The sequence below is a fragment of the Tauraco erythrolophus genome, chromosome 24, assembly GCF_009769465.1.
Source record: "Tauraco erythrolophus isolate bTauEry1 chromosome 24, bTauEry1.pri, whole genome shotgun sequence".
In the NCBI taxonomy this organism is placed as follows: domain Eukaryota; kingdom Metazoa; phylum Chordata; class Aves; order Musophagiformes; family Musophagidae; genus Tauraco; species Tauraco erythrolophus.
This window is the reverse complement of record NC_141488.1, coordinates 5,399,309-5,418,956: the sequence shown is the minus strand read 5'-3', so window position 1 is coordinate 5,418,956 and position 19,648 is coordinate 5,399,309. Positions and strand designations below refer to the sequence as shown.

Genomic DNA, 19,648 nt, shown 5'->3' with positions numbered 1-19,648 from the left:
TCTCAGGTTTAAATCAGCTGTTGAAATGTTTCCTTCTCCGTGTGTCTCCACGTGATTGATTCCAGGTCAGTGTGATGTGCAGCAGGGTTGGAGGTGTGCCCTTGAGCACGGGCAGGAATTTGCCACCGACGCGCAGCCCGCCCGTGTGTGCTCTCACAGAGAGGGCTCCCGGGCGATGCTCAGGGCACGTCTGCATGGGAGGTTGTTCTGGGTAGGAGAAGGGTGTCCTATTCCAAACCGCTTCCATCTACTCCCAAAGCCGTCTCAGCTTGTTTGGAATCATGCTCCCCTAAAAGCACCCAGGCAGGAAGCGAGGAGTGAGCAACTCTGCTCTGAATTCACACCCCGCCGTGATCCAGATTAATTTGCCTGTGTAGCGAAGGCTGGGCCTGGGCATGTCGAGGGTGGAATTGCGAAAAGCTCTGGAGGATGTTCCGTGGTGTTGTGGCTTTAACTGGAGGGGCTGAGCCCCTCAAAGTGGGCAGGGTGGGCACCGCGGTGCCTTCCCGTGCTGGCGCGGGGCCGTGACTCCCGGAGCAGCCCGGCAGCGGCAGCGAGGGGCACGGCTGCCGTGACGTGACGCTGATCAATGACAGGGCAGTAACGTCGATTTTTCATGGGAGTTTTGTGTGGAGACGTCTCGGAGAGGGCCACCCCCGTGCCACGAGGCTTTGTCAGTGGTGTCATTCCCAGTTCACGACTGGGAATGCTGAGTGTGCGGCGATGCCTGGCCCTCCCGACTCAGCTGCTCTGCAAACCTTTCGTTGTGCTGCATCTGACCCAGCCGTTCTCCCTCTCCTGTAGGATCCTGGTGAACATGGACAACAACATCATCCAGCACTACAGCAACCACATGGCCTTTCTCCTGGACATGGTGGAAGCAGAGGACAAGTTCCAGATCATCCTCAAGGAGCTATAAAGAGCCGCAGGCAGCACTTACTGGGACTTCTCTCAAAGCCGGCAAGTTTGACCCAACGGAACTCAGCCCAATGCCTCAACTGTTGCCTTTACTTGAATACACTGGGGAGGGCTCAGCCGCGTGGTGCCGGGCCGGAGACCACTTGGAAGATGTGTTATCGATGTGAACATGGAACTTCTCTCTGTTGAGTTTATTATTATTTTTTTTTATTTTATTTTATTCCCTTCTGGCGAGCACCTGTTTCACAGCTGGGAACACGAAGCTCCGCTGACACGGCTGTCGGAGCCTGGGCAGGGGCAGGGACTGCCTGTGCTCGCTGTGTGCCTCGGCCCGTGACGGATCCAACCTTTGGCTTTGGCTTTCTCCCAAACCAGCAGTCATGCAGAACCTTCAAACCATTTCCAGCAGGGCTGAGCCCAGCTCTGAGCTTCTCCCTGCCCACAGATTTTTTCACAGATGCCTTTAAAACTCGCTGTCAAACGGACACTGCCTGCTCCCGTGCCCCCCACCCTGCCGTGGGGGCATCCCTGGGTGTAAATACCACGAAGGCCTCCAAAGCCCTTGTTGATACATTTCCGATGGCTCGTTCCTTTTGTATTTTATATCTGTATAAATGTGCATTGTTTTGTATTTGCCTCAGTACGGTGACACAGAGCATTTCAAACACAGGCTGCTTCACGTTTCTCCGTGAACTCCTTTTGTAACTGTGTTGTTGGTTTTGTTGTTTTGGATTTTCCGTAGTAATAAAGGTTCAAAGACGGAAAGTGAACTGTTTTCACCCGGCTCTGGAGGCTGGAGCTGGGAAGGCCTCGGAGAAGGGCCGGGAAGGAGCCGGGGCAGGGAGGTGACCTCAGAGGCACGGAAAGGGCTCCGGGTTGGTTTTGCACCATGTGCTGTTCAACAGCGTGAGGAGTTTGTCCGTCTGAACTGTCTCTCCGTGAAGGGATGAGAGACGGGAAGCGCTGCTGGTCTGCTCATGTCTGCAGCTGCTGCTTCCACCCGTACACACGGATCGGCACCTGGACTCCTCCTAAACCCCCGCTCCTGCACGCTGGGCCATCGCCGCCGGATCTGTGCCGCTGCTGCAGACGTGCCGTCACGGCGCTGCGGGCGGGTGGAGGTTACTGGGCAGTTCCAGGCACATCCCTTTGATGGCGGGATTACGTCACACAGATTTGGTGAAATTTTATACACGTCAAAAAGAAATGCCCTGGTTTCTTTCTGCTCAAAGGAGGAGCAGCTCAGCCTCCATTTTTCCATGGAGGTGGTGCTACCAGATGGCCAGCTGGGTACCTTCTTCCATGTGCTGCACCAGCTGCTTAAACCCCTCACACCTGCTGCCTCTCAACCTCCAATCCTTCACCCCTGTGCCAAAATTGCCTGCAGCTGCTTCCTGTTTGGGTAAAAAAAATACCAAGGGAGCTCTGCATCTTCTCATTAATCCTCTCACCAGTGAAAACTGGGGACTTTCCTCCTCCCTCTTCTTTATCCTCTGCTTTTCCTGTCCTGTTAAAGAGAGATGCACCTGAGTCCCATGACTGGGGCAGAGAGAGCCGTTCTACTCCCACTGGGAAGGGGATTTTGAAATGTTGGAATGCATCAGGCTGCTGAATTTTGGATTACTTAAGTTGTTATCATGATGAGGAGGGCCTCTAAGACGAGGCTCAGATAAGTTTGAAGGCTTATCAACCTTTGAAGATCTCTCCCAGCACTCTGCACTCCTTCATCTTCTCATCATAAACTCCTTCCTCAGCAGGATTTCTCTGATTCAGTGGTAGTTCTGCGAGGCCGTGCCTACAGTCCGGCTACCGCAGAATTCCAGCTCCTGGTAAAAACGGGCACCCTGAGAATCCCCCAATGCTCAGCACTGATGGCTGTGAGACCTACAGATCCCCCTGTCACCCTGGTGTGCCAGGTGCTGCAGGGGCTCCGTCCTGCAGCCGGGCTCCAGGCGCAGGGCACGCTGCCTGCGCTGCCTCCGCAGGGCTGAGCCTGGGGAGGGTGAACCGATCCTGCCTGACCACCTGGACACGTGCTGGCTGCTCAGGTAAGAACAGAGGTTTCCCACTGCCTGTGGGAGAGGGAGCACCCAACACCCTTAGATCCAAGGGGGTGGGTGGTTCAGGGGAAGCACTGCGTCCTCCTTATCGTCAGAGAGGCCCGAGCACGAGGAATCGGTACCAACAGCCGATGGATGGAGCTGGGATACCCCACTGGGTGCTCTGGGTTTCCGCACGGTGCTGCTGCTCTCCCCAGGGAGCTGCTGATGCCCTGGCAGAGGCTGGGCCTTGGCAAAAGCCCTGCTGGTGGAGGCAGCTTGCTCTGCAGTACGGATTTTGGGGGGCTGCAGGCAACCGTGGGGTTTTTTTGTGCACACAATGTTATGGGCTCTTGGTGACCTCTCAGCTTGCAATTAGTTGCACTAAAAGTCTGATTTTGGGGTAACTTTCTACCAGCGTAAACATGGCGCTACCCGTCTGATTCTCTTCTCGGTTACACTAGCCTAACTCCATGGATTCTAGTGGTGTTACTCCTAATTTAAAACAGCAAAAATCACGTCACTGGTAACTTCAGGTTCCCAGCAGAACAGGGATGAATTTTGCTGGGGTTTACAGTGCTCCATTTCACACCAGCTACGAACCTGTCCAAGGTTTTGCAGGGTGAGAACTGCCCTGGCTGGAGCTCCGCACTGCGCAGATGATTTCCCTACGACTTTCCGTTGGTGGGATGGAGGCAGAGAACTGGGTGCTTTTTCCGTGCAGGTTCTGGGTAATCCTGACTTTGCCAGGTCTCAGTTCACGGTAACGCCGCTGTGCGCAGGGAAGCGCCGGTTGATTCACGCCAGCGTAAGAGCAGACAGTCACCACCCCCTGCCACCCCTGCCGAGGGTGGGTGTTTTGCTGACTGGCCCAGTATCGTTCATCCCTTCCAGCAAAGGCGAGTTGCTGGAGAGGTTGCGTAAAGCAGAGCTCCCAAATATCTGAAAGCATTCTTGACTCTTTGCCCGGAGCCCACCAGTTCCTTTTGAAGATTAAGATAGGAGCGATGAAGGCGATTCACCTCGGAGCGAACAAAGGTCGTGTGAAAGTACGAACCCACTTGTGTTTTGCAAAGGGCTCGTGCTGGCGGAGGGGAGCAGCTTCCTCTGGAGCGGTGTCTGCTCCGGACAGTCGGCAGCTGGTTTGTGCTGACTCAAGTCAGAACCGCTCGAGCCAACTGGCTCGTGAAACGGACCCGGCGGGCGGCGGAGGGTGTCTGGGCACACACACGCCGTGGAGGTGTGACACGTGTTCTGCACAGGGATCGTGCTCCAGCTGCACCAAGACCTGGTGCCATGGGGCAAACCCAATGTCCGTCCTTTGAGTGAGCGAGCGGCAGAGCTGCAGGGTTTGCCCATGCTGCCCTTCTCCCGTATCTCTACCCTGATAAGAAAGGGCTCCCCACCAGGGTAATGTCTCCAATGGGCGTGCTCAGTCTCCAGCACCTGTTTTCTCTTTGGTTTATCAGATGAAAGCACCAAGAGAAGTTTTTTTTTTTTTGCAACTCTCATTAATTGTAGTAATTACTCAACATCTACAAAACTGGAAGATTTCAATCCTCTTTAGCTAAGGATCATCTTCCAAATATTGCACCAAGTACCGCTCATGAGCTGCTGAGCTACCAGCCAGCTGGGGCGGGCTGAGGACAGGGCTGCTCATGGTGAGTTGGCTTTGCAGAGCGTGACCCAAGTCCTGTTTGAGGAACCCTGCTCTGGTGTCCGGGTTCTGCTGCTCCCAGCTCTGGCAGCCACCTCCCACCATAGCTGTAGAAGAAGGAATACTGCCTGAGTGCTCCGTGCGAATAAATGCAATGACACAGATGCATAAAAAAGAGAAACAGCAGCATGTGAGCCGAGTTGTGCAAGAGCTCTGGTATCCCCAGCGCTGGGTGGAGGGCTCTGCTTTTCACTTCGACAAATAACACCCAGTTTCTGTGTCTTTATTCATGCTTATTCATTCCTTGCATCATCAACCAAGCAGCTGAGGATCTCGGTGCGTGGTGTGGTTCTCCATCGCTATAAAGGGAAAAACAGCATCCGGTGTTTTGTTAGGACACCCACACGTTGTGTTCGGAGATGCCCTGGTGCTGCGTTGAGTATCGGAGAGGATCAAAGACAGAGGGAAATGAAACTCTGCTGGCATCTGTTTGACACTGTGGAGAGCTTTAATGCGGCCAGCGAGGGTCCCCTTGCTCTGCTTTCTCTCCCATTTCCTCGGGTGATTCCCTGGATTTATATAACTGAGTTTCTGAGTGATGGGACTGGTACTAAACCCGTCAGCCTGTGTGAATGTCCCGATATCTTCAGCTCAAAAGTGTCCTTGGCCATAGAATTAGAGTTTAGTGCTCCCGTTTGGTGTGCGCAGGCTTTGGTTCAGCTTTACCATGTTGAGGGTTGTCTTGATCGTACATTCGACTGTGATTTCTGGACAAGGGATTATCCAGAGTTCCAGGAAACACTGAGACCCTCCTCACAAACAGCCCAGGCTTCAACCACTGCTGAATAACCAGCCTTTAATAATGCTGCTGCTTCCTGTCAGCCACCGAGGGATTTAATCGTGAAGTATTTGGCCCCCCTGGAGTTCTGCTCGCTGTGCCGTAGTGCAGAATAGTCCTGTAGGTATCGTGCATCCTTGTGGGCAAAGGGCTGGAGTCACCTCTAATCACATGAGTGGGAGTTTTGATGCAGTGGAATTGTCTTCCCCTTTTTTCAGGCCAGTGTAGAAAGGAGACGTGGGTTTTTTTTTCTATCAACAGCCCAAAGACTACGATGTCTGTGACGATGGTGTCCCCTTGCTGTTTCCATGCGTTCACACGGTATTGCACGGGTTTCTAATAAAATTCACATAAAAGGCTGAGGAAAATGAAAGATGGCATTTCTCTGCCGTCTGCAGAAGGTACTTCTAGCCCATTCCCTTCCTCTTTAATTAATTTTGGTAACCATCCTTAACAACTCTGGGCCCGATCTTCAGCATGAACAAACTGGCCCAGCTCTGTTCCCTTAACCGAAAGAGGCCGATTTACGTTGGCTGCGGATTGTCCCAGCTTAGTCAGCAGAACAGCTCTCGGGGAGTTGGCGTGTTGACACGGTGCGTTGCAAGTCTGGGATACGATCCGGACGTGGCTCCAGGAAAGCCCAGTACCCAGGTTGTGCTGCTGCAAGGGCTCCGGACAGACTAATGGCACCAGCCCGTTCTCTGGCTGCTTGTGACTGGTACAAAATCTGCAGCTGGGTAAATTCAAACACCAGAAATAACAGCAGTATTGCTGTTGTCTGCTTTTCCAGCCCTTCAGTAACCCCCCAGAAGGACTGAAGAATCTTAGAAGAAGTAAACAGGGCAAGGAATATGAGTCTGACTAACTGAAAAAATAATGTTACTTGCGCCTGGCAACAATTAGCCCACGGGCACGGAGGGATGTGATCCACCCAGGCTGAGCTAAGCTCTACCTCCACCCCATGACGAGCTCTGTCCCCGTGCAGCGGAGAACTGCGTGACCCAAGGAGGCTGTGGCAGGATTTGTCCCTGATCTGCCTCTCCCTTACCGATGCCGGTGTCAGAGGGTCGGAACTCGGCACTGTTCCTTGTCTGAGCTGTCCCTTTGCAGCTGAGGAACACCTTGAGATGTGACCACTGCCTGCAGGGGCAAGGCAGCTGCCCTCTGGTCCTGGCTGGAGGGGCTGGTGGCAGGTCTGTAAGTCAGCGTGGTGTTTAACCCATTCCTCACTGAGGGTGGGTCCTTCCTCCCACTTCACCAGGCATTTCCTGATTACAAGCCGCAGGATGTGTTTCTTCTCCCATTTTACTCAGCTTTATGTCAGGAAAGCTCTGGTGAAGCCTGTGGAGGACAGGACAGCTCGAGAGGTTGTAAAACCACAGAGACTGCGTTGAGGTGCTCTGTAACGCCGCTCTCCAGCTGGGGATGGAAGCTCTCTCTGCTGCAAGAAGGCACGTTTCTGCCCCCTCCACCGCCCCAGCAAGTGCTCCTGTTCCAATCAAACAGAAAAATATCGCAGGTGAAATGTCTGTTGTACCAACAGCCAGAATTATGTGATAGTTTTACACCTGCACCAGAACCCACAGAACCTGTTTGTCAAACACACTGACAGCCAGCGACTTTACATCGCAAACACGCTTTTTTCAATCTTGCTTCTAAAATATGGATGGGCAAGTTGGACGGAGCTGGTAGTCAGGACTCTAGTGCTGCTTCTGCTGTGCTGCTGCTGTGTGGCCCTTTCGAGACCGTTCAGCCCAGATTCACAACGATATTGGATCATCTACAGGTGTCAGGAGATGCTATGCTCTGATCTGATAAGGATTTAGACACTTGATGCTCGTTATAATCCCACTGTCCCCATTCACAGAATGTCCTACATGCCCTGTGCCAGTTAAGTGCCATTCAGAAATGGTGTCACACACCTTTGCTGGTGAGCTCTCCTGATTTCCATGCTTTGTTTTTTTTTCCTGTTGAATGGGCAGTAGTGCTGTTTAGTCATGTTTGTGTTTTGGTGTCGCTAGTAGTGAGAAATACTTCAGAACAATCCTAATTTTTCCCTGGCCCAGGGAACCCTTCCCGTGATCTGCACTCTGGCATCACCCTGTGTTTAAGACCAACAGAGCACTCGAGCAGCCCTGCTTTGGAGACCCCTTGTAAGGCCCAGGTGAAGGAGGGTCTTTGCAAGGCAGGATGGCTGAAGCAGAGTCAAGCAGAGTTTCTGCCTGTCAGGAGAAAAAGAGATTTGAGGAACTTGTCGCACACTGATGGGCTTTTTTTGTCTGGAAATAGAAGCTGTGGTTTCTGTTAAGTGCCCTGGGGAGGTGGATGCTTTATCCTCCTAAGCCAAAATCTTTGGGAAATGATCTGGGGGAAAAGGGGTTCAATTGCAATGCCCTAGACAGCCGCTTTGTTTATTGTAAAATAAAAAGACTCGCCAGCGGTCCAGCTCTGCAGAGACCTGGCTGCTCAGCTGCTCCAGGACGAGCGCTGAAACCAAGACAGCGACATCAAACGACCCCAGCTGGGAGTTCCTCCCATTCTCTCCCACTGACTGAAACGGGAGAGGGAGCAGGCTCTAACCCCACAGTTGGGCGTGGGGTGTTTTTGTGTTTTCTGATAATACAGACTGATGATCTTCTCTCCTCATATTTAATTTGCCCGTTCCTCTAGCCCTCTGTCCTTATCAAACGCGCCTTGGCATTGCTTCCCTCCCGGCCCACAGCTTCCCACTCTCTTTACAAAACCCCTGTTATAAGTTACAACTGCTGAGAGATGTAGTAAAGATACACCTGTTGGGTAAGGAAAGCCGTGGGCTTTCTCATGTTCTCATTCTTTTCCATGGTCAGGAATTTATTGTTGATCTTAATCTCAGGCCAGGCAACGTCACTGCATGGTGACAATAAATTTACTCAAACAATTTGCTGATAGGCAGATTTATTTGTCTTCCCATAAGGATAGTGAGGGGGAGGAGGGCTTGGGAGAAGGGAGTTTCCTTTCATGCCTTTTTAATCTTCTTGAAACAAGCTGTAGGATGGAATATGTGGGAATGGTAGTTCTGGCTTGAAGGAAGTACTTGAAAGTTTTACAAGCCTCTTTGCAGCTCCAATTCCCAGCCTTAGCAGGGGCTGAGGAAATGCCCGTGTTTTACCCATCAGGTTCCTTGAGCTGCTGTGCAGACACGAGCATCCCTCACCGTTCCTGCCCAGTGGTCCCCAGATTTGGCTCTTCGTGCCCAGTGTGTTCCTCTGGGGGTGATTTTAGGCTCTGGCAATGCAGAAGAAACACAGCCTGCTGCTTAAAGCCTCTGCCCGGGACGAGAAGGATCTTTTTCCAGGTCATGTGTGCTCTGGCTTCTTGCTCTGTACAATGGGGATAAGAAATTACCCCTACATCATAAGGGTGGTGCAGTATTTAATTACTGTTTGTAAATGTCTGAGAGATCATCTGATACAGGAACCTCTGATACACTGCTCCAGGGTGTTATCAGCCCACACTCCCCTTCAGGGCAGTGCACTGTAATACTTCCACCTCTGAGCCCATTCCTGTAAACCTGTGGCAATAACTGGCCACATTGGACCAGGCGACACAGTGGGACGCTGTGGGATTGCTCTGCTGCCTGACATATTTTCCTATGTGCCATGAAAGTGGCATGTCTTCCAGGCTGGAATTACCTGAAAGGAGTTTTCTTTGCTTGCTTGGTAGGTTTATGTGGCTGATAGGTTGCAGGCTCTGGAATAAATCCGTCCATCCCTGTTAGGCAGAAGGTCTTTGACTTGAAGTGAGGTGTTACACTTTCGGGAGACACCTTGATGAGGGAATCGTTGATGTTGTAGTGACCTACAAAACAAACAGGAAACGGATGTAAATACCAAACAAGGCTGCAACAGCGGCACCGAGGAAGGAGAGTGCATCAGTCAGTGAACGTAACAGAAGGAAAAAGAACCAGTAGAGCAGGACTGTGTGGGGAAATCACTTCTGGTTTTAAAAAGTGCTGTCTTGGGCAGAGCTTATTTCGAGGGACACTGATAAGGCAACATTAAACTTTGTCTTGAGCATAGGAACAACCGGAGATATTAGCAATTTTAAAGAATCAAACAAACAGGAGGAGAACTCACACGTGGTGTAACTCGTCAGATAGGCTACAAAGCTACGTGCCTCACACTCCGGGCCTCAAATCTCTCCGGGCAACAAGCCAGGAGTTGGCTGCTTTTGCAGCTAGAGTACTGTGGAGCTTGGTACATTATGCACTAATGTGGCTTCTCCTGCAGCCACTGGCATTTACACTGAGTTGTGGGGTGTTCTAGTGAGTCCTTACAGCTACTCAGAACTGTCAGGATGGTTTCCAGATGGTTGTCTCAGCAGATGTTTACAGGGACCTGCCCAGAGCTCTTGGAAGGGAGACTCACTGATGTCCTGACACCTGCTGTAAGGAGCTATGAGTGACCCGAACGTGTGTGCGACGGTGCTCTGCACCCTGGAGGATCAGAACCAAAATCACCAGCAACATTCTTCCTCCCAGCTAAAGGTTCCTCTGCATGGAGAAGGCCATTTTCCAATTTTTTCCAAATTTAATCCTCTTGTGGTTTTGGACATAAACACTGTCTGGCCGGAAATGTTGTTGCTTTGCTTGCAGAATTCTGTAGAGGTCTGTTTCAGAAAAAGAAAAGGGCTTGTGAATGCCTTTGAATTGACTTTACCTGTGGGTAATTAACCAACAAAGGAAAACCCACATTTAAAATCCAGTTGTCTCCATTGTGAGTGATGCTAATGATACAGCTGTAGGCAGTATTAGGGCCAAAATCTGGGAGTGCTGACCAATCGTAGGCAGGTCTCGGTGACTGCCCGGCATTTACACAGACGCTGAGGACTTGAAACTCCTGCAGAAAATGTGGCTTCGTGTGTTTAACTGCTGTCTCCAGACTTCTCCGACGTCAGCTGTGTGTGGTTTTACTCAAGCCACCAGCTGAGCACAGAATTTGAGGTGGTGCTGCCAAGACACCTAAGGGGCACCTGCATGGCAGCCCCTGGGGAGTGCTATGGAGAAAAGGAGATGTCTCTCTGGCTGTCGCTGCTGGGACTGCAAGGTGGGCTGCTGGCTCTGAGCTAAGGATGACTTGAAGAATCTGTATTTTGGTTCGTTCAAGCCTGCAGATAGCTGCTAGACTGTGGGCAGCACTGTTGTTAGGCTGCAATGGTCCCTGAGCTAACTCACTTGGACAGAGGAGGCAAAAGTCCCTGGGGGAGCAGGTCACGCTGCTCCTCTGGAGCGCTCGGCTACCTGCTGCAGCCACTGCCCTGGTGCACGCTGCAACTCTTCTGCAAAATACACATGGAAACACATTTCATCCACAGCTCCTGGGCAGCCTCGCAAACGAGGATTGCTCTCCTTAGAGTCCGAAAAACCTACGGTGCCAAAGGTTAAACGAGTAACCCAAAATCACAGAACAGATCACAGTGAAATGGGACAAAGGGAAAGATTTTTCAGAGGCGCAGGGTGAAGCCTGGCCTTCTGGAACATGCTCTGGGATTTAAAGCTTTTTATTGTTGGCTGCTGAAATTGACTTTTTCTAATTGGGCTGTAGTTAGAGAAAACTTCTAATGCTCAAGGCTAATTCAGTGATGTAAGTGGAAGAGTCCAGTTCAAGCACAAGAGTGAGAAGGTAGCAAGACACCTGCATATAAGATTCAAACACAAAAAGACCGATACTTTCCCCCTGCTTTTTTCCCTTTTATTTCCTGTCTTAAGCTGGTGAAGTGACTACAATAGTCACGATGTTTAACTGGCTTTATTTTAATATAGGGTTTGGTCCCAGAGCTTTGAGAACATCTTGGGACACTTTTCTTGTCTTTCACTCATTTTTTCTCCAATATTTGTCAACTTTCAGGTCTCACTGCCTCAAGAGCAGATCCTCCAGTTACTAGACAAAAGTTCCTTTTTGCCTGAGAGTGGTGGCCATGTAAAGACTGCAGGATCTGGCCTTCTTTTTCTTCTCAGATGTCTCTTTGTCTATAGTCATAAATTATCAGACACTGCCATCTTTTAAATAGATAGTTTCCTGTTCTGCTTCTTGTAGGTTAGATATTATCTCCTACAGTAAATCATGAGTCAGTGATTAATTCAAGAAGGCCGTTCCCAGAAGCAAATTCTTACAATGTTAAAAATAATACGATGTGAATCCATTAGAGTATGATATAGAAAATAATTATGGCCTGCAAACTAGTTTAATCAACTTAGAACATGCTGGGGCAGCTACTCGGTTGGAGTGAGTCATTGCAAGAAAGTTCACAGTCTTAGTGTAGGGGTTGTGTGAGCAAACGTGATTACCCCATGTCAGCTGAGCCTCGGTGACACCGTACGTGTGCTCTTTGCACACCCAACTTGTGAGGTAAGACATGGTTGTTTAAAACACTTCTGCTGCTATCTATGCTATATCAAATTACTTTATAAAAGCCTGAATTGCTTCAAGAACATGCATGCAGCCAGTTGTCTCAGCGGATGAGTGGCAACTTATTAAGCTTATTAAGTTGTGTCACCTTCATTGTCTTCAACAGCTGTGCAAAGTCATCAAACACAGAGCCAACGTGCTCTGCCGCACCACACAGTGGATGTATCTTGCATTAAAGTGCAGTTTAAAAGGGGACAGCTCACCAGGAAACAGCTGCAACGCAGACATGCTGTGCAGAAAAAGACAAAAACTCTCTCCAAAGAACAAAAAAAGAAACCAAAAGTAATGACAGCAATAGCAAGACACCGTTGATGGACTTTTCTGTCCCATTAGCAGTGCGTATATTGTTATAAACTATCTGATAATTGTTAATAACACTTTGTGTTTTGTTACCATCTTCCATATCCAAACACACACACCTGAATTCCTGTGGACTAAAGCTTACAACACCCCAGTGGAGCCTGGTCACCGTGGCATGGGTGGGGAGCATCAGGCACAGAACAGTTAAGTTCTTACACAAGGGTGAATCAGCAGGAGGTTCAGGAACTGAAGCTGAAGGCAAGGTCCTCAGCTGATACAAACTGGCACCACTCCACAGCCAGTAGAAGGGCACAGTCAGTTACATCGCTTGGATGTACGCAGACCAGATTCCCAGCTCAGAGGTTGAACCTCAAAACCCGGTACCTGTTACAGATGTAACATCCACCTGCCTTGAGCTTCTTGGCAGAAGTTCCCTGAAACCAACCAACGCAGGTTGGATTTACGGGATGAAAACTCATGGGATGCTATGGGGTTTTTCAGTATCAAAGCCAGTGATGTGGCACAAGGACAGGGGCTGCTACTGTGTGGGATGTGTTCTTTCTCCCTTGGTACTGAAGAGTTACTGCCTGATGTGTGCTCAAGGCCAACAACAGCTTGGGGTACATCTGCAGCACGGTCGGAGGTGAGACAGCAGATCATGCAGAAGTACCTGACCTCGCTTCCTGCTCATTCATTTAGATACTGGTGCCAAACTGCCCACAGTGGCACAGACCTCAAAATCATCAGGTGTAAGATAAGTACCCAGCACAAGGCTCTGGGCTGTCGCAGCTACCCTGAGAGCTGGACCCAAACTGGGCAGGTTACAGCCAGTTTCAGTGTTTTCTGGAACATCAAACATCACAAACGTTCCACGTTAGCTGTGATGCCCCTTGTCCTCCCTTGCAAATCTACTTATGTAGTACTGATTGGGGGCTGGAGCGGGGATTTTGTCAATCTTCCTAGCAATGTGTTGTTGAAATGTGCTGGAGTGACCCTTGCTAAAGTCTTCCTTGGGCTGAAAACACCACAAGATCTCGTAGGCGTTTGGAGCTGGATGGTTGGAGATTTTCTTGCGTGCAGTGCATGAAACCTAGAAACAGAGGGAGCAAGGAAACTGTGAGCAGCTGAGTTGGAAAGAAACTGGGAAGTCACTGAGGCCTGGAATTTACCAAATGTAATTTTTAAGGACAAATCACCTTTTGCATTTTAAAAAGAGCAGAAACTGTTATACAGAATTGATGGCTGCGAGTTCTATGAAATGAAATGTGGGCGAGGGTCTTTTTCAGGTATTAAGTTTCATTAATTTCCTCTTTTTTGGGGTGAGGATGCTCATCAGCTTGCAAAAGAAACCTTAAAGACATCCTTTAAGTTTTGTATTAGAGACAACAGATCCTGAAATCATTCCCTTTAGCTGCACATTTCAGATAGCTTAGCACGCTGTGTGTGTCTGCATCCTTCTTTAAACTTTTGTAACTTAACAACAGTTCTGCCAAATTTGCTTTAAGGTTCACGCAAAATAAAAAAGGACCACCTCTGGGTGAGACTGAGAAAAGGAAATTTCAGCCCCAGTAGAAATTTAAAAGATAAGCATATATGAAAAAGCAGCTTAGAATAGCTGTTGGACTTCCACCTTAATTATAATTGTCTGACAATGAGAAATGATTTTCCTTCCTGGCCAGATTTTGGAAACGTCCCCAATATGACACTCATTAGGTATTGCAGACATGGTCAGCAGAGGCAGTTCAAGACCAGGTCCATGGTCCACTGAAGTCAAGTTTAAATTTATTAGTTTTTAAGTTTATGCTGATATCCTACTGTTCTATATGATACGGGAGAACCTCACTATTTCATTTTGCTTAATTGTCTCCCATACCTTTCAAGCTATCTTCTTTGCCTTCTCTCTAAATAAAATATCTTCAGTGTTTTCAGTCTTTACTGGGACTCTAATCATCATATCTCTTATTTTTAAATTGAGTCTATTTCTGTCATAGCCTTTTTTTAGAGTTCTTTAGTTTTTTAGAACTAAACATAACATTCCAGCTGAAGGCGTACGAGCAGCATAAATGATGGTGGTATTGTATTTCCTGTATCATTTTCCAAGTCATCACTCGCACCCCCAAATTTTATGCTTTAATTGTAATCGTGCATTGAGGTAGACGTCTTCATGATTTCAAAATTATAATCTTTTAATGCAAGTCTCCTGTTGCATAGAAAACTCAATATTTCTGAGTATGAGGAAGATCAAATTTCTACTGTCTACATGGCAATTTGTATAGACTGGGAGCCACGGCAAATTTAAAATCTCACCAGTAACACCTGAGTTGGACCTAGTTAATTCAGCATGTGGGCAGAATGCATTATTTGCAGTCACCACACCTTTCCTGACTCTATTCTTTTCAAAAAAGAGGACTGGGTGGGATTCTTTTTATAGAGCCAAATAAATCAAAACCTGTCTGTCGTACATGATACCTCCAGCTTTTCAGATGTGGTCCCATGAGTTGCTGAATGCCCTTGGTAGCATGTCCTACTTCTGCCAATCCCAGAAAAAAAAACAAAACAAAACAAAACTGGGACTTGTAAGGTCTGGGATCATACAAGATGAAAGAAATAGCTTTGTACTAACATAAATGTGAAATTAGTCCGGTATGTAGGATGGAAAGAGCTAAAGTTCCTGACTTTTAAGAGCATTCTACCGTGACGTGAACATCATTAATTGTCTTGTCTGACAGTTATTAATGGAAAATATTTTAGAAATGCCCAGAAGTGACTTAGTTGCTGTTCTGATGACTTTAGAGTTGGATTCTGACAGTGATCAGATGCCGCCCCTCAAAACAGTGCGTGCATGACAGCGAGGGAAAGAGAATAGGATGCATGGGGTTGAAGAACAAGGCAATGTGCCGTCGAGAGGAGAAGAGAAAGTAGTTTGGGCATTATTCCACTCATGCGAAGACACGAGGCTGAATGAAGGGATTTGACCATGTAGAAATTTTTGCAGGATCAAGAAGGAGCAGGAAAGACGCAAGGTTAAAAGTGGGGAAACGGAAGCCTGTGTAGAACGAGCAAATAGTTGATTAAAAACCACCATCCAGACAGGACCTGTACCGATGGCCACAGTTCCAGCAGCAGCCCTGGAAAGACTTGTTCCCCGTTAAGAACTAAAAATGGCAAGGAGAAGAATGGAGGCTCTTGCTCTGCTTGGTCTTGCAAAAGAGTGGACTAAAGGGAAGAATAGATGGGAGTGGGCAGGCAGTGTTGTCCACTGGAGAAGATGCTGTTGATTTATGGTGAGATCATGGGCAAATCACTTCACTGGTCTGTTTTTCCACTGCAGCTGAGCTGTTTCTTCCTGCATGCATGAACAAGTGTAATAGTACTACTACAGTGCTGAAAATAATAAAACTCAAATATATGCCACTTCCCTTAAAACTGGAAGAGCATTGCAAGGAATCAGATCCCAGCTCTTCCGTTCTTGTTATTTGCACACGTAATCCTTGCAGATTCGTCCTTCCTCTTAAAAATGACGCCTGAGTTGTAAAGCAGATGGTCACAAATAATCTTTTACACATATTTTTCTTTGTAGGAAAATGCTTCAAGACAAACTAAAAGCTGAGGTATGTGATGCAACTCTGGGAATTTCAGCAGAGCTGCTCCAATCTATGTTGTGTTCCAGCTCAGCCCCGGTGTGATACTCCCGGGATGCCAAACCTACAGGAGGAGATTTCTGAAGATGTGGTCTGAGGGCTTGTCCACACAGAGCAGGCAGGGATCCTGAGCTAGCTATTCTTTATCAACCTCCAGAACTAGAAGCAGAACAGACACTGCGCTGCTCTGGTGTTCGGCTTGCATCTCCACGTGGCCTTGTCATGTGGAAGCCCTGCCACGTGCTTGAGGTTCTCCACCCTGTGCTCCACAGACAAGAGGGTTGTGCTGAGGAAAGCAAGATTGGTTCAATTTGCTAGAACTGGCTATTAAAATTGCAGCAGGTTACCAAAGCAGCTGATAAAAAACTGCAACTGCAAGCTCCATTCCCTGGTGTTGTCCAGGCTTGGCTGCTCCTGCTGACCAGCCTCCTGAGGCTTGGATGGAGTCCCATGCTCAGCCCTGCCCTAGAAAGGGGAGTTACTACTCTGACAGCACGGTCTTGATTAGCACCTTCTAGGGTAGCACGTGTCAGGGGAACAGCTACAGAGCCCTTCACCCATCCAATGCATCCAGCTCCAGGTTTGGTGTGCCCATCATCACCTCGGTGTTGTTGAAAGTAATTGGAGATTAGGCATCTACATGCCCTTGGAAAGTTACCTCCTGCTAAAGTGACTGCACACCTCTGTGCCCTTTGAATGGTTTCAATCCTATTCTGGTAATATAAGGGGGTGATATAACGGGGCACTGAGCTGCGAGGTGAGCCCACCAGAAATACCCTGCAAGCTCCCGTGTTCTGCTACCCATAGGGATGTATGAAGACAGTGGTAAACTGGCAGAGTTACAAAAGTGGGTCAACTCACCTGTTAGGTATTCTAGGTCAGGTACTAAGAAGCAAATGAGCTCTTTACATTGCCTAAATTACAAGTGGGTAAACTCCATGTACTGGCATTTATCCCTGACTACACTGCTAAAGGAACGCGCTCCAAAATGGCTTGTGCCGAAGAGGACACAGTCAAGTGCTTTCGATAGAGGACACTGAGTCAGCAGCCCCCAAATGGTCTAGTGTTAATGGATCTGATGCTTCCCCTCCCCTACCTGGTGCAGTAACTTTTCTCTAGGGATAAAGCTTAAGAAAGAATCAGCCAAGCCCTTGTGTAGCTTGTGGTTTGGCTTCCTGCCCGCTCTGCCCTTCAAGCAGGAAATTCTCAAAGAGAAGGGAGTGCTTTGTGAAGCTACCTTAAGACTCTGCCTCTTCTCTTTTAGTCAGAACTTAGCATCAGGTCATCTGGAACTCCTGGAAGCTGACCAGACAGACTGATGGCGCCTACAGAAGGTATTTAAGCAACTTCTCTACCTTGATCGTTTTCCCTCATCTTTTGTCCTTTACGTCCTTGATTGCTGTTATTCAATCCTGAGATAATACACTCCTGCTATCACTGAGATGGGAGAGACAAGCAAGGAGGAAGAGATCAAAGGAAGGAGAAGAAAGAGAAGATGCCAAAGGCAGAAGAAGAAAGAGGGAAGATGCCAAATACTTCCTTGATTTACCTACTTTACATACCTGGTACACAAAGTTTCAGAAATTCTTAATATACTTAATTTTCAGAGTTCTGAGGTTACCACGTAGTCACCAGACAGCGAGAGACTGTCAGCAGGAGCCACGGGCATCCTCCTTCCACGAGCAGAGGAAGCAGCTTGAAAGCTGGATGCAGAAAGCCCAGGAGGCCCTTGGCACCTGTGAGCGCTGGCTGGACTTGAAAAGGAACCCTGCAGGCTGCAGGCTGGGAAAACAGTCTGGTTTTAAAGCACCTTTCTGCTCCCCTCTGCTGGCCAGCTAACAGAAGTACCGATGTCATTCCTACAAATCCGGGAAGGACCAGGGTGAAGCCGAGGAAAAGATAGGGAGAGGTCATCTTGCTACACAAGCATTAACTCTACCCATTTCTTTGAATTTGCTCCCGACTTTCAGAAGAAATGCAATATATTGGCATGTGTCCTAAGGAGCTCAGGACTGGAAATGGGACCAGGGCCAAAGCTGGGTGGGTGAGATGGGGAGAGGGTACAGATGAGGGCGCTGCATTTGGAGTAATTTCAAGGTTTAAAGGTTCTTAGTCCCTTGTGCTGGTTTGTCACCAGGAACAGCAATTTTGGACCTGAAACAGCTGTAACTGGCTGTGGGTATAAATTGTTCCAGATGCCACTTCCTATTGACGGGTTTCATTAATGAACCTTCCTGTGCTTTGAAAGAAAAACCTTCGCACGCTTGGGGTTTTCCTTCTGCAGCTGTGACACCAAGCAGTGCTTGTCCACCTGTGGTACCTCGTGCTCCTTCACAACACCCAGGAGTAGCCGCAGGAAGGCCGGTGTCCATGCTACAGCACTACCACATGTGGCATCTCACGGCTCGGTGTCGCGCCACCGTTTTGCTTCTAAAACAAACCAGTCAGAACCATTAACGCACAGCAGATGGAGAGGCGGGAAGGACTGGGTTGGTTTTCTACAGAGATGTAACAGATCATAGAATCATGGAATGGTTTGGGTTGGAAGGGACCTCAAAGATCATCCAGTTCCAACCCCCCTGCCATGGGCAGGGACACCCTCCACTACACCAGGTTGCTCAAAGCCTCATCCAGCCTGGCCTGGAACACTTCCAGGGATGGGGCAGCCACAGCTTCTCTGGGCAACCTGTTCCAGTGCCTCACCACCCTCAGAGGGAAGAATTTCTTTCTTATATCTAATTAAATCTCCCCTCTTTCAGTGTAAAGCCATTGCCCCTTGTCCTGTCACTCCATGCCCTTGTCCAAAGCCCCTCTCCAGCTTTCCTGTAGGCCCCCTTTAGGTACGGGAAGGCTGCGATAAGATCACCCTGGAGCCTTCTCTTCTCCAGGCTGAACAGCCATAACCTTTGTCTTTCTCCCGTTCAGTGAACTGCCGCTGCCCGCTGCCTGCGCGCAGAACGGCCCCTCGGGGCGAGAAGGGGCAGAGGGGAAGACGGGAGGGAAGGAAGACGGGAAGCGCTGCCGCCGCGTTACCGCTCGGCTCGGGGCACCCGCCTGAGGAGAACCGCTCTGTCGAGCTGCAGGGAGCACCGCCACCGCCCCGCTCCCACCCTGTGAGGCGGCGCGGTGCGGCCGGGCGCGCCCGGGACCCGCCGTGCGCCGCGGAACACCCGGGCCCGCCGCCGCACCGGCGGCCGGGGAAACGCGTACTCCCGGTTGTCGGGACAAAGGCCGACCCAGCTCTGCTCCAATGATTGCGCCTGTTACTTTGGGCCCTCCAGCAAGCAACGAATCACAGGCGAGCTCTCAGAGCCGCCGTGCGCGCAGTTGGGCATGCGCAGGTGGTTAGGGTGGCACGGACGAGCCTCATTGCGCATGCGCCTTAAGAAGACTGTGGCGGCTACAGGGCGCCGCCTGCGGGACGCGCAGCACCCGCGCACACGGGGGCGGCCGAACTCGGCCGGGGCGGGTTGTCTCTGGAGCCCCGGCCCGGGGAGAGCCCCCGCCTCCCCTCAGGCCGGGGCTCCGAGAGGGGCCTGCAGGCCCGGAGCCGCCGCCACAGCCCCTCCCCGCTCTGCCCGAAACGAGCGGCGGAACCCAGCTTCTTCCGGCCGCCCGCCTCCTCAGAGCCCTCTGCCTCAGACGGGCGCGGCTCATAGGCTGCGCCGGGCCCAGCCCCCGCCCGGCAGCCAATCCCCGCCGGCAACCGGGGCCCGGCCCCGGACTGACAGGGCTGGCGGCAAATCGGAGCGGCCGAGCTGGAACCGAACGCGAGGCTCGGCCGGGGCCCGAAGTTGGCGGCCGGAGGC

At 49.9% G+C, this 19,648-nt stretch overlaps 1 protein-coding gene across 2 annotated transcripts in view; it reads left to right on the top strand.

The window, feature by feature from the left end:
* GRHL3 (grainyhead like transcription factor 3) overlaps nt 1-919 on the top strand; it is a 28,243-nt gene extending 27,324 nt beyond the window's left edge. For both annotated transcript variants that reach the window (XM_009989053.2, XM_086626037.1), the window contains one exon: nt 805-919. In XM_009989053.2, the coding sequence (XP_009987355.2) occupies nt 805-919 (115 nt within the window). The remainder of the gene's footprint in view (nt 1-804) is intronic.
* The last annotated feature ends 18,729 nt before the right edge of the window (nt 920-19,648 follow it).